At 38.0% G+C, this 16009-nt stretch overlaps 1 protein-coding gene across 1 annotated transcript in view; it reads left to right on the top strand.

Annotated features, from left to right (window-relative positions):
- The window catches only part of ext1b (exostosin glycosyltransferase 1b), a 126771-nt gene that overhangs the window by 99547 nt on the left and 11215 nt on the right, over window positions 1-16009 (top strand). Inside the window, exons 6-7 of the mRNA XM_042011281.1 lie at window positions 625-743; window positions 7442-7537. Coding sequence (XP_041867215.1) covers window positions 625-743; window positions 7442-7537 — 215 coding nt within the window. The remainder of the gene's footprint in view (window positions 1-624; window positions 744-7441; window positions 7538-16009) is intronic.

The raw sequence follows: 16009 nt of genomic DNA, 5'->3' as shown, positions 1-16009 counted from the left end.
CATCTCAAAGATACAGTAGTTTACCAAGTTTGAAAACTGCATATATTCCTGCTCATAGAAATTGCACAGTGGCAGAACCGAGAGTCGTCTAATGCTATCTCCTCCCTGCCATGCTTTGCTGCTTTGGGTTAGATTAGATTTAAATTAGGAAAAGTTGGACGTCCTCTATGATCCATCTTGCTCAATATCTTATTTCCTCCTTATTTTCAGCCTCGATTACTCCATGCCAACATGAAGTCTGACTGAATTTAAAGTCACATCAGCAGTTGGTTGTCTATTTATCGGGTTGCAGATACGGTTGAGGAGTCTTCAAAATGAAATATTCAGTGATTCAGCATTTTCAAACCACATTAACATTGTTGAATATTTTAAGAGTGTTTTAAAAAGTGTTCATCCCTGACAATTCTATCTGTATTTTTTTTTACTGCTGACAGTCTCATTAAAGGCGCTGTTTTGCTCTAAAAATACATCTGAAGTGTTTGGAAATGAGAGCCCTCAGATCTCGCTCAGCTTTATTTTCTGAAATTACGTTGATTGCTGACAGCTGACTTTCTGTGTTTTAGGTCTTGCTGTTGTTTAGAGTCCTTTCAATACATTGAGTGTTTTATGTCTGTTGTGTTTCAGGTATTAAACCGTACCCTAAGTTCACAGCGGTCATCCATGCTGTCTCCCCTCTGGTGTCTCAATCCCAGCCCATACTCAAGCTACTGGTAGCTGTGGCCAAGTCCCAGTACTGTGCACAGGTAAATATTCTTGTGTCTTTGCTCAACTGCGTCCTCCACTGTTTTCCAACCTGTGTCTCCTGAATTCACGCCTCATCATGTGGCTCCTGCAGCTGTTTTGCAATCATTTTTTCCAGCCAGAGAAACAGCAGAGCTCATCCTCCATCTATGTGTGTTTGTGAGTCAACTCTGGAGGATTGAATTAAAGTGGCAGTTTGTTGCTGTCCTACATCTGTCTCCATGGCAGCCAAATCCCTTTCAGCACAGCTGGAGATGGCATGTATTGATTCCCCTGCTTGGTCCTTACTAAAGTGGGAAATGAAATGGAATTTGCTCCCAAATGGCTGGTGTATATGTGAGTGTGTGGGTGTATATGTAAGTGCCTTGGTTTGTTTTGTATTTTGTGTAGGAGGGGATGCATTTTGCAGAACGATGCATTAGTGTATTGTGTTATAAGAGTGTGAGCTGTGCCAATAGCTTCTTTTTTTGGCATCTTTCAAACTCTGCAGTTATAGTTTGTAACTATTACACAGTCTTATATACAACACTTATTCCCTCAAAGATGTTTTTTTATATATATATATATAAGAGTACTGCAAATACAAGGGAATGTTATTTAATTATGCTTCTTATTTTCTGGCGCATATTAATCTAATCTAAAAGTAATTCAGTAATTCAAGTTTTGGAGGATGTTCAGGTTGTGTGTGTAGGGACAAAGCAGAGAGTTGGTGAAGAAACAGCTTAAATATAAAATACTGCTTTTCATTCACCTTAAAAGAATTTTAAAGCTTGGTATATTAAAGAAGGGTTGATAAAAATGCATCTAGGCTTTACTGCAATTGTATAAAATGATGTTAAAAGCATGTTTTACTTGGATGCAGCTCACTGCGATGGCTTATCTCTCAGAAATATCTTCTAAAGAAACACTTTAAGAGATTTTCCTTTTCCCACAAACTGAGAATAATGTCAAACCACACTGCCAGAAGGGCAAAAAGAAAATTTTAAAGGGTTTTAAATGTAATACCTAGCAGCTTTATTTAGTTTCCAGGAACAGTGCAGTTACGATTGAATCAAAATGTTGCTACAATTTTCATGCTGGACATGAAAACTATGCTGTAATTTCATGTAGAAAATAAACAGCCAGAAGGAGAAACTGAAATATATCACAATGTTTATTTGAAGATAGTCATTTTAAGATCAGATATTCTATGTATAACACTTTATCATATCAAGGAAGCTTTCAAATGCTTTGCTTCATGAGATTTTTATATCATGTGACATGGTGATTTTCTCTGCAAAGTCGGCCCAGATGTCGAACAAGTATGTGTTGCTTTGATGCTATTACACATCAGATGAAGTTGGTATATAAATAACATAAGATTAAAAGCAAAGTAATGAAACTCCAAATCAAACAAACTGTGATGTTAATGGATTAAAATAAACCCATATGCACAGAAACACGTATGTGATAACTGGATTGATGTTGCACAGGATGGATGTTGCAAATCTGGGAACGGGATGCAAGCCAGAAGTGCATCCAAATGTTTCATAATTTTGCAGGAATTTTGAGCAAAGTTTTTATTTGTTGTTATTTGGTTTGCTGGCACACTTGTAGCTCCTAAATTGCTGTGACCAGTATGTTACAAAAGGCATCAACTGTACATCTGCTAGAAAATCAAAATGGATCCCGACTTTAAAAAAAAAAAAAAACATTATAAAGCACCAGCAATGAAGAGCCATCTTCACACTCATTTGTGGAGACTGTTTTGAAAAAGGCAAGTGCATTCAGTTAATACTCTGCAATGATGCCAAAGCCAGGAGACGAATGCTAAAATATTTTCCAGCTAAAAAACTTGAGTTATTTTCTTTTCTTTTAATGAAGAAAAACTCCTGTTATGATATAACTGAAACTGTTGATGCTAAAACTACTATGACTGACCTAATCTTCCCTAACTTATAATAAGAACCCAATAATCCTAAAATCTGTCCCTCTATATATCTTTAAGCTAATTTCCCAAAACTTGATGAATGAATCCCTCAATCTAACCAAACCCTAATAATCAATTCTTAAGTCTCCAACCTCTAAGAACCAAGATCCCAACTTATCCCTGCTTAGATTTTGAATTCCCAAATCCACCCAAACCCTAATAATCAATTGTCTAATCTACTGAAACCCTATTAACCAACATTCTAAAGACATCTAGAACTAATCCTTCAACCTTCTCTAATCCTAAGAATTGTCATGGAAATTCTTCATAAAACCATCGGTGAGAAATAAATCCATAAAGTCCTTGTTGTCTATTCTGTCATTTATTATGCTGCAGCAGGAAAACAGATTTAGCACAGTACAAGACTCTACAGAAGGTTTTACAATTAATTCTTCCTCCAAGAGTCTCGGCCCACACCCCACTTAGCCAATTCCTGCGAGTGCTGAGTGCATGGACAGTGCATGTATAAAAACAGTTTAAAGCAGTCTAAACTAACTCTCACTTCAATAAGACTGCAGCTGGAGTCGGCCTATAGCTGAAACCAGGGATGTCCAGCTCTGGTCCTTGAGGGCCACAATTCTGCAGGTTTTAGATGTCTCCTTGCTCCAACACACTTCTCAGCAGGAGAGCCAATTGTTACGTTACAGCCAAGAATGTTGACCCATCAATCTAAGCCAGGTGTACCGCAGCAGGAGACATTCAAAACCTGCAGGACAGTGGCCCCCGACGACCAACTATGAACACCCTTAGCATAAACTAAACTTCATCTGGAGTCAGGCTGGGTTCTGCAGAGTCTTCATTAACATACTATATAAGTGCTATCGGTCTGGCATGACTCTCAGATGAAACTTAACCTTAGATTAATATGTATCATTGCATTAATGTAAAAATAAATGTATATGAAAATGACCCGAATGTAAATTTCCCCAACAGAATGAACCCCTAACAACCAATCCCTCAATTCATGCTAATCGTACAAATCAAACCCTAAGAGCAAAACATTCCAGCCTTATCCTATGATAACAAAACCAATCAAATAAACCCCGTCTAGTCAAACCTTTCAAAATAATTTTATCATTTATCCAAACCCTTTAAAAAGAACTAATCCCCCATCTTTTCCTCACTCTAAGGAACCAATCTCAGTATCTAGCTGATTCCTAAAAAACAATCCCCCAATCAATTCATTTACCAAAACTGAGTTCCCTAACACACACAAACCCCAGTAACAAAAATACCCCAACTCCAAGAACCAGTCCTCAAACATACCTTGACTCCAAAAAACCAATCCCTTACTCCATCTAAACCCCAAGAACCACCTGAAACCTAAAAACCACTCCCTCAAATCTGACTATTTTATGGTTTTGCTTCAATAAATTACCACTGACAAAACAAACAGCTGGACTGATCACACTCTAGTTTTAACAGAAGCATCTTTATCTAATGCTAATTTTCTTGATTCCGTGATGCAGCTGAAAGCTCGAGACCAAGCAATTAATTATGTTTTAACCATCAACTTTTGACCCATCATGGATGCCTGCAGCAGTGACAGCAAAGTAAATCTGATGTCAGAGTCTCTTTAAAAGAAAAAAAGTGTGACTACAAACATTATTTAAATTCACAAGTGTCTGATTAAAAGCAGTCGGTTTTTCCACTGTCATGTTTTGACAACTTCTTGACAATCTCTGCCACAAACACATTTCAGTTAGTCTAACAGAATAATTTAGCTTTGATATTCAGCCGTTCCTCAACATGGTAAAACTCAACAGTCATTCCTGTTATTGGAGCGCTTTCTTCAACTTATTTTCTCTAACAGCAGGTTAAACGATCTTATATTATTGTTTATGTAGGGGAAATTGTTTGTGTTCTTCCAGCTCTGCACCCAGAGTGGAACATATTTGAGATGTTTTCTTCCACTCTGTGGTCAGAAAACAGGAGATATTGAGAGTTGGGTGCTGCTGTGCATGAGCGGATGAGGAAAGGGTATAAATAAATGAACGGAGACGAGTGAACGAGAGAATGGTGAGGGTGGAGGAGGCTAAATTGGACTCAAGAAAGCTTTTGAAGTGCATTCTGACTCGGTGGACGTCTTGCTGCGTATTTGCTCATGTGTGAATTTCTGCACGCACATTTTGATGGAAGTGTTTCTTTCTCCTTTCCTCTTGTGCTGCAAATACACAACAGTGTCTGCACCATTCTGCGCCTGTCATACACTCACACACACAATGCCACCGTCAGCACCGTGAGAGGGTGGAGATCTGACAGAGACACCATCTGTCTTTCTAATCAAACAGCAAAAACCTGTAAAAGTGGATTAACACTCAGCTGCATGTGTGTGCAAGTGCATATACCTGTTGTTATCTCACAATGGCATTTGCACATTCACATTTAGCCTCATGAAGGATGTTTTTGATCTGTATTTGTTGGGGATGGTGAGATGTTTTTGCAATTCATCAAACAGCTGTACATCATCTTTTTCTTATGCCAGTGGTGTATTTGCATACTAACACACAGCTGCTGTAGTCTCATAAGAACACCTTAACACAGGCCAGGGGTAATGGATCCAAATACCTCCCATTATTTACCTGGTATTATTTAGCAGGTCCAGGCAGAGAGCCCCCCGAGGGGTGCCACTGCATGTGACGTGGTTAATGTCATAGTAATGCAATTCTTGTGGTTCGTCACCATCAGGGGTGCCTGAACTCAGCATCAGCCACAGTTCTGTGCAGGGAAACTAGAAAGGATTCATTTACTGACTTGCTCAAGGACATTTCAGCAGGACAGATGTTAGCCGACGCACAGCAACAAAACAGCATCCTGTATCGGATGATGTGTCTCTCACAGTTTACCTCCATGAAATGTAGAACTCCTGATATTTGTATGCCACCATGGTTTGAAGGCAAGAAATGTTTGTACGCTCCCAAATAAATAAAATCAAATAAAAATTACTGAATGACAGGAAAAAAAGGAACAGACCTAATATTATGTGTTTTTGTATTATGAGTTATGCATTTTAATAGGTTTGGCTGCAGTCTAGGCCTGGATGCCTTGAGAAAGAGATGTTGTATCTCTGTCATGGTTAAATAAGGAAATAAATAATATAAATGTTTCTCACCTGCTAATGCGGGTGAAGTAAGCCATTACACTTTGACACAGAAGAGTTTCCAATCTCCCTCTTAATGTTTCTACTTTGTCAAGTCTTGTTAAATATTTTATAAAATCTTAAATATTTATAACCCACATGTCTCCAACAAAACACCCCAACAAACACATGAGAACAAAACACACACACACACACATAAAAAAAAAGATTATTCCAATTTTGTATCAAATGCATCAACCAAAATACATAAATGCACTGCAATCACAGAGACCCCATCATATACTGAAAGACAGAAAAAACATGCAACACTGCAGGGAATATTTGTATACTAAATAACTATTATAAAGATTACAGATAATAATTGACTCTATTATTGATTATAACAAGCACAAGAAAAGAAAAATAAGCTTAAAGTCATGCAATAGAGCAGGTGTCTTACACAGCGGATGTGCGAAAAGCTGATTAAATCTTTAAAAGCTAATTAAAAACTTTAAAGACCCCAATATGGGTCTTTATATGACTACCTTCAAGCAATACTACCTAGCCTCACATGCACAGCCACTAAAATTAATCGCTTTCTTAACAAAGAAAGAGACAAACAGATGGTTGCAAATACAAAGCACAACATTAAATAGTCAAAAAAATGTTTGTTTTCATCTCCGTGCAGGAATAATTGTTCTTGGTCAGGATACTCCGTCATCCTGATGTCTTTGTCCTCAGTGTGGCTTTCATGATGGAAAAAAAAGTTGACAGATTACAGTGGGGGGAAAGAAAGAAAAACAAAAAAACTTTTTCCTTTTATGATTTGACTTTGACTTCAGTGAAGACCCACAGATGCATTCAACGAGTAAAACTTATATTATTTAACAGCAACACTGTTTTTAAAACAGATTTACATATAACCTCCCCAAAAACAACACAAAACAAGTGCAAAATTTGCAAAGATGGGCATAAACTACCACAAATCCACCTTAAAGTGGTTAAAAAAAATGCGAGGTCAACTTGTGGAGAAATCCAAACTTCAACAGGGCCGTTATGTTTAAAAAGAGAAGCTCAGCAAATTTGTGTTGTTACGTTATTCCACATTAAAAGTGTGTAAGGTCACGCAGGATCATTTTATATGTGTGTGTTTCTCGTTATATATTAATAAGCTCTGCTGTTGTAGTGCGGTGAATTGGCTGACCTGCAGGTCGCTGAGCTGCAGACTGAGTTGTATAAAACATGACACGACCGCGGCTGGAACATGACCTCCTCATGTGAAACATTATCTGACTGGAGGTGGGCATCATATAGGCTGGAAAATGTCTTCAGCGTTGTCCTCTGAAGACGAGAAACCCAGACAATGTGATGAGATTGTTTCTGGTCTGAAATGTGAAAGCCATACAGTGGCTGTAATTGGAAATATTTTATCACTTCAGTTGGCCTTCTGGCTCTTTAACATTGAATCAACTTGTAATAAGGTGGCATTTGCTGGCCACAAGGCACGTAAATGTCACATGTTCAACAGGCTGATGCAGCAACAAACTGGGAGTTTGTTTTGCTGAGAGGAGGAGGCTGTTAGGAATAAATTAAATGATTGAATGAGATTAAGTGCACGGGGTAAAAACATGTTTGTTTATTTTGTTGTTCAGATAATCGTCCTGTGGAACTGTGACAAGCCTCTCCCTGCAAAGCACCGCTGGCCTGCCACCTCTGTGCCCGTCATTGTCATCGAGGGAGAGAATAAGGTGAGCCTCAACACACACACACACATATAGCTCAGAGGTGCGATCGCTATCATTTCTAATTACATCGCTCATGATATTCTCAGATGGTAAAGCTACTGTATCTCAACACATTTTTATTCAGTCTAAGAGTTTCTGGGAGTTAATGAGTTTCGATTTGTGCTGCGTTCGTTCCATTAAAAGACAGTTTGTGTGGTTTTAATCAGACCGCAGTAATGAGAATTTTATACACTGGTAAAAAGAATGACTAAAAGGCATATTGTGCTTTGGAAAGATACTGTGTTAATATTAGAAGGTGCATATGCGTAAAAGTATTTCTTTTTCTTTGAGCTTTGACTTCAGTTTCTTGACTTCAGTTATAACCAAATATCTTATTAGCTGACGTATCGATATGTAGCTTAAATATATATTTTTACTGTCTTTCTAGTTTGATTTTTCTTTGTTTTTTTATTAATTCAAACCCAATAATATAGTTATTTTGAATATATACATTTTCATTTTAATCCCTAAAATTAGATTTACAACTTCAAGCATTATGTTTGATTCAACCAACATTTTTCAAATGAACAAAGTTTCACAAAGGATATAAAAAAAAACAGTTTTTTATTTTTCAATTAAAGCTGGATAATTGTCTGTGATATTTTAACTGGTCTGCTGATTTGGTGAATATTGTTTATTATTTAAATTTACAACTAACATGTTTAGAAATTACTGCCTTACTGAACCACTATTTTCACCCCAGAGGACTCCCACTTGTATTGTACGTACTATAATGTACATCCATCCATACCTGTTTATTCTAATGTAGGGTTGCTAAAAGAGTGAGAGGCAGGGTACCCCCCTGGACAGGCTGCCAATCCAATATAATGCCAGCACAGAGAGTAAAACAACCAATCTTGCTTGCACTTATTCCAAGGGAGACTTTAAAGAAACCAATTAACCTAGCATGCATGTTTTTGGGCTGTACCTAAAGGGAGTGTACACACTCCACACAGGAAAGCCCCAGTTGGGGATCAAACCAGGAACCTTCTTGCTGTGAGACGACTGCTAACCACCTTGCAGCCCACATACTAAACAATCCTGCATTCATTTATTGGGTGCAATTTTTTCAGTCCTTGTTATCCATCCATCACCACTTATCCAAGGTTGGGTCAAGGTCAGAGCAGAGAAGCTCTGACCTTGACCCAACCTTCCCCCGGCCACATCTTCCAGCTCATCCAGGGGAATTGTAATCTCCTTCCTGACCCAGAGAAGACACTCCACCATTTTCACATGGTGTCAGGCTACTAGCCTTCATGCAAACACAGACTACTTTCTAAAACAAGGACACACAAGTTTAGGAAGGTGTAGATGATGCAGGAGATGTGGATCATGTGAAGCGGTTTGGTGTTCATGCATAGCATGCAGATAAATATAGATAACGGATCTAATGTATACAGATGGAACTAAAACATAAAACAGACTCAGAGTTTGATGTGTGAAAACAACTTCAATGGATGGAATAAATTACATACAAAGGAAAGAAATCATGTTCAGTATATTACATATTGTTTTGAAATCTCCAAAAATAATCCATTAAATAAGCAAATGCTAAGATGTGACAAAGAACTTTCTAAGAAAAGATAAGTTACATTGAAGTAATTTTTTTAGGCGAGTATCATATTTTGCATGCAGCTATGACTGACACATGAAGGAAGATTTTTCTGTGGCTGTTTAGATATTCCTATTTGAACCCTCTGGTGAAACATATCCTGCAGCATGCCTCAGTGGCATTGAGTGTGACAACCTTTATTAAACTTTTCTATCTGCGGGTGTGAAAGTGTCTGCCTGTTTTAACCTCTGGCCTCCATGTGTCAGAGTTCAGCTGTGGACTCTCAGAATGACATTTTCATCCCAACACAGATCCGAGCTGAGGCGTCCGGTTTACAGTCCCACTTGTTAAGGTGCTTTTTTTTTTTTTTTTTAAGAAGAATTATGGTTTTCGGAGACATCTAACTTATCCGTTTCCTCTCATCCTTGCTTGTGAGGACTTAACATCACCTGCCAATCAGTGGAAGTGGTTTTCACATCAGTGTCACTCACCCGGCGGTAGGCTGGGTTTATGGTTTTCCTCTCCCCGTGGCTCCGAGTGGTTTCTCCCAAGCTGTCAATCACAATGGGAGGCCTCTGAGTGTAACAGTGTGTGTGTGAAGCGCAGCAGAACAGGCTTATCGTACTGCCGTTGTGTAGCTGTGTGTGTGTGTTTGTGTATGTGAGCCAGGCAGCCTGTGGTTTGTTGTGGTTGTGGTGTTTTCTGTGTTTACCATGGCGAGCCAAGCTGTGTTCTTCCACCCCACAGAGGGAAAGGCAGGGAGTGTTTTTCATCCCTCTTGCTTTTTTCCTGCCACTTTCTTGCTTATCCCCTGCTCACTTTCATCCTCCTCCTCACACACAGATCTTCTCCTTTTTTCCCAGTTTCTTTTATCCTCATTTTCCTTCTGCATATCTCCAGCCCCCCCCCCTTTCCTTCATTTCTTGATGTTGCTGTTATCAAGGGAATTGCTAAGATTTTAGAAATATGGAGGTCATGATTCCGGCTGATACTCTGGTGAACAAACACTTTATTTTCGTTCTCTAAATTTATTTATCTTCCCCACCTCAAATACCTCCAGCCGGTTTTGACTCATAATCTCTGGAAAGAGTTGCAAAACAATCTGTTACATTATGAGGTTATAAACAAAGAAAAGTTCCACTATTTTTCAACCAGGCTTTAACGCTAATAAATGTGTCGTGTCAAGCTGCTTTAACTTTACACTTGTTTCCTCTGTTCTACAGATGCAGGCGATTAGAGTTAAGGAAAAGAACATATATCACAGCAAACCTTCTAAGCTGGCTGAGCAGCTTTACACAAATCATTGCAAAAGCTGTGTGAAAAAGTAAAAAATAATAAGCCTCCCTCCTGCTGGAACAGAAACACAGATTCTGCCTTTCTGCATAAATATGACCTGAGACATTCAATTTGATAAAAAAAAAAAATCATACAGTATTTAATAAGGAACTAAGGCTGTCAATCATATTCAGAGCATGTGCTTGTGAAGGTGTATCATGGTGCAAACAATGCTTTTAAGACTGGAAAAGGTTAAAAACCATCTCTTAAAGGTTTGTTCTCCCATCTATAGTCACGTGTGTACAAAAGAGGAAACTCAATAACACTGTTGCCCACGCCAGGAGTGGTTGACCAACAACAATCACTCCAAAACCAGGGGTGTGTAATTCTCTATGAGGTCCAGAATCCAGGGGGTGACTTCTAAGCAGCTAAAGCCCTCTCTGACATTGGCTGTTAATGTTTGAGTCTGCCACAAAAAGAAAACTGAACAACGGTGGAGTCGAGGCTGCAAAGAGAAAGCCACCGCTTTGCAGAAAGAACAATCTGCAGTTTATTAAACATCACAAGTATGAGCCAGAAGGCTGCTGGAAGATATTCAAAAGGAAATGTTCAGATAGCTGTCTGTGAACTGAAATGGCAAGAGCATATTTCAGTGGTTAAGGAAGGATAAAGTTCTAGTTTTGAAAGAGCAGGTTAAAGTTCTGACATCAGGCAGGGGGGACTGTTGAGTAGACTTAAAAATTGCTGTCTAAATGTAGTCAAGCAAGATTAGCAAAGTATTTACCATTAAATCAATTTGATTGAAATGAGAAGTTCATGTTTGAAATTCCACAGTGTCTCCAGGATGACATTAAAAGCACTCACATGTAAAGCCAGTAAAACATATGGCAACATCATCTTCTCCAAAGTAAAACCCTCCCCCACAATGACCGCAGCATGCCCCACAAAAACCAGACAGACTGAAGTTTTCATCCGGCCTCCAAACAGTCCAATTTAATGGGACCTGATGTGGGAAATAAGCAAATCCAACAAACTCAACCCCACAACCCACCGCCCCCAAAGAATCTGTTGCTAATGTCCGAGTCCTAAAAACTGCCCAGGACTTAGTAGATTGTCTAAACCTGGACTGGTCAGAGTTTTTTGAGCAGGTTGATAATTATCATTATCACAATGTTACATGTCTGTAGGACTTCATGCTGTAATGATCTTTAATTGATAAACAAACAAGGTGTGTTTTTTTTTTTTCATTAACTTGGATTATTTAAAATATTAAAACCTTTATGTGAAAAATTATTAAATGGATTTTAAACACACATATGTTATATTCTTATCACAAATGCTATTACACATATTAATAGATATAATACACAAAACTAAACATTTTCAAGGCAGTGTAGTTGCAGTGTAAGAAAGCGGTCTACCGTGGCCAACACGGAGAAACACCTACACCTCTGTTGAAGGAGGAAATAAACTACGGCCTGTTCTCATGTTAAATCTGATTTACAAAATGAAATATTTTAGTTTCTAATAGAATTTTAAAATTCAGTCTTGGATTTTTCACGTCATGAAATCTAAGAGCTTCAAATGATAAACAGGCAGGATAATCTTGACTATGTCCTTCGTTTACATTTACTCTGTGTATAAATCACTCCTCTCATTTAACCTATTTACTCTTAAAAATACAGATTTTGTCATAAAAAACAAAACTGGTAAAATAATCTGTTTTGTGGTTTTTCCATGATTGCATATAAATGCTAATGAACTGTCTAATAAAACTCTTAAAAACTGTGCTGTTACCCACAATCCAACATGTTACACCTAACTTTGACAATCTTAAGTCCTTACGGATTCTCACATCGCTGGTGATTCAATTTCTGACAATCTGTTGTAGTTCGGTACAAGTTTACATGATAATCAACCTAAGAGCCCCCGTCATACTCACTAAAAGGTTAATAATTATATATATATATATATATATATATATATATATATATATATATACAAACCATGTGATTGGGTTCCCAAAATTTCTATGAAAATTCCTAAATGTGGAAAACTGTTTGAAATAAATAAAAATTCTATTTCTCTATTTTTTTTACAAGTCATGAAAAACACTTAAACCTCATAATGAGTTGTTCTTTTTAATGATTGTGTCAGATTGTTTAATTGCATCAGTGAATCTGTTTAATGCACAGATTGATGTTTTCTTCAACACCCATTACCCCACCACTTCCTTCTGTCCCCTTCCCCGTCTCCAACATGTTGTCCATGAATCTGGTCCATGAATCCAAACTGCTCTTCATGCATTTTAAACACACTGTAGGTCTTTGCACCTCCTCTCTCTCTTTCTCCTCTGTCCTTCTCCAGAGGAGGATGTAAAGTGCTAGAGGCAGATTCTTGCTGTAAGAGCTCACACAGCAGCAGGAAGCCCCGGGCTAATATGTCTCACTTCTAACGTTACAAACCAACTGAGGGCTGAAACATCAGTCTCTCATCCCCACTTTATCTCTCTGCCCTGTTTGTCTCGCTGTCACTTTTCTCTCTTGTTCCCCCCTGTTCTTCGTTGGTATTCTTTCTATCAACTTCTGGTAGTAGAAAACATGCAGCTAAGAGATGGGATTGTTTTGTTTTTCTTTTTATGCCTGCAGGGTACCACGGTAGTAATGATGACAATGAAGTGAGTGAGAGAGGGTACTGCTTCTCATCTTTCCACTTAACTCCAATTTTCTCTCTTCATCTGTAAACACAACTGTCACTCACACAGTTTCCTCTCTAGCTTGTTAAATTATGAGCAACACTCAAAACGGTTGTTTTAGGACAGATGAAAAGTGGACGGCTGCTGACCGACTGTTTTAACCAATACTGGAACATTTCACGGATTTGCATCGAATTTGTAAAGACAGATGTATTTTCACAGTGATCCCTATAAAACCAAACTTGCTACTGCTGCTATTCTTAAGATGATGTGTGTTTTAGTGAAAAGGAACTAGTGTGATTATAGCTCTATCCATTTTCTTTATTTTTTTATTTTAGTAAGAGAGGACCTTGATATAGTTGATACCAGGTCACACATTTTCAATTCATCGGGATGTCAAAAAGAAAAGGACAAGATATTCTAATATCAAAATTTGCCTTTGGATGACCAGAGATTGTCAATATCTGTAATATCACAGATATTTTCTTTTATGGTGCAGCTTATTAATTACATTTTTTAATTATGTATCTGCTTTTTTTTCTTTTCTTTTTTATTTTAGGCAAGCCTGAAAAACTAAAAATGCCATTGGATTTGGTTGATTATTTCTCTCCTTTAATAAAACCAGTTGGTGGAAACCCGGATTAGTCACCTTTACAATTAGGTACAACTTGTAAGGATTTTTGCATCTGTGGAATGTGACCCCGAATAATGTGCCAAAAATCCCCCACAGTGTTCTCCTGTTGGAGTTAATAAAGTGGAGAAATAACTGACCAAACACAAATTTGCTTACTTTCCATGCAAAGTTCAAGTAACTTATATTTATCATTGATCAATTGATTGATAGAATAATAAGTCATCTTGTACTTTCAGAATCTGGTTGAGTTTCATTTTAAACCAATAATTAACAAACAGGAAAAAAATCTGATTGGAATACTTTCTACACTTAAGCCGGCCATCAAAATGTGAAAATTTGCAATTTTTCTCTTCAGTATTTTACTGTAATCTTTACTTTCACCAGATTCATGTAAGATGGTATCTGCAGCTGTAGCATACAACATTTTAAGTCAGTTAGAAACTCAGGTTGTTGCACCTGCACCTTAAACCAAAATATATCCAAATAACTGCACTTCTGCAAGGTATTTTTATTAGACCCCCCCTAACCCACTTCTTATCCTACTTTTTGTCCAGGATAGACATGAATTCACCATCGTGATGAGATATACACCAGAAATGAAGCAGACTGGCACATGTATTCTGAGAAAGGGAGCATTTTCCAAAGAATCTGTTTCCATTAACCTCAAAATGTGTTGGTTGGTGGAGAAAAGGCAAAAAAGCATTTTTGAAATTAGATTCAGAAATAAAATTGCTATGAATAGAAAGACGAAGCCAGACAGGCTTAAAACCCAGAGGAAATAAAACAGTTTTATGAAAAGAAGGTCATGACTCCACTATGTCTTTACATATCAAAGCAGCCGTTTTTTCCTGTTACATTATTATTTAAAATGTTTTAAAATCTTTTTTTCTTTGTTTTGCCTTGTAAAAATGTTGTTTAATACATTATTGACGTTGTAATGGTCCCAGTTTTGTTTGTTTGGCTCCCCTTTTCTCAGAATTCAAAGACGCCTTTTTGTGATTTTGACCTGCAAACCTTTTAGTTTTAGCCCGTTTGTCAGATGAAACAAACAAACAGACGACATCATCCTGGCTGTTTCCCGACTCTGACATTTCCCACACTACGGGTGGTTGATAATGAAAGTAATTTTGCGTTGCAGCAGTACAGTGGATCCCAGTCCTTGTGCTGTGTGACAGGAAAGCATATATTCATGTTTTTCCTGTTTGTTGCTGCCCTTCACCATAGGAGTGATTAAGACTTGTTGACAGGGGTGCAGCAGACAGACAACTGAAGGTGCTGATAGACAAGAGGACAGCGCTGGCCATGCAAGGAAAAAATTTAATAGTTTTTCAGAGCTGGTGGTGTTTCAAGGAACACTTTTCTTTCTATTAAAGAGGATGGACCCTAAGGCAAAATAACTTTAAAATCAGGCTTTCTAGGCTCTTTGTGCGAGTGTTTACATGCATAAACTGTTTATCTAGAAGTGCTTGTGTGCATCTGCACTCATTTGTGTGGGAGGGTGCAAACATCCAGTTTACAATCTGCACTCTCCTCGTCAACGAGAAGCCGCTGTTTTCTTATCCGAGCTCCTTTCATCACAGCAACAGACCAAAGACTTCCCATCTAAATATCCTCAAGATTGTTGATCTTTCCATCCACCCACCAGACCTCAGCCACCATTACTCTCTTTCTGCTTCATATAAATATTCAAGAACTGCTGTGTATTATACAGTTTGGCTTCATCCGCCATCAAATATACATATTTTCGACAGCAGAGAAGAGAAGCGTATTGGTGCCACATGTGTAACACATGACTCACACTATGTCTGGTCTGAATATGGGTTTTTATTGATTTTTTTTTTTTTTTAAGAGAGAGACAAGACTGCAGCAGTAATGGAAACTTGTATCAGTGCTCTATCACTGTTGAAAACGACAGGGCACTCCTGCAGAAAATCGTGGGATATTGGCTTTTCTCTTTTTCTCTTCATGCGCTGCTGTTTGTTGTTGCCTCTCCTGAATCCTATGAATTTGTGAGTAATCATTAAAAATGCATACAACAGATATTGGAAGCAAAAGGAGATTTATTTTTAGAATTTTGGTCTGGAGGTGAATCTCTATTCGCCAGTGGATATACTCTTCTGAGAAGGTAGTGACTGAAAGAGCTGGATGTCTGCAAGGCTGGACTTGTGTTTCAAGCAGAACTTGGCAGCTTGAATAAAGAGCACTTTTTTGTCATATTTGCTGAAACTGTCTTGATATCATGATGGTAAAACATGAGGCAATATGTGGGGGAAGAAAACA

Source organism: Melanotaenia boesemani, chromosome 17 (assembly GCF_017639745.1).
Source record: "Melanotaenia boesemani isolate fMelBoe1 chromosome 17, fMelBoe1.pri, whole genome shotgun sequence".
Lineage (NCBI taxonomy): Eukaryota > Metazoa > Chordata > Actinopteri > Atheriniformes > Melanotaeniidae > Melanotaenia > Melanotaenia boesemani.
Note: the sequence above shows the minus strand (reverse complement) of the source record. Positions and strands in the feature narration are given on the sequence as shown.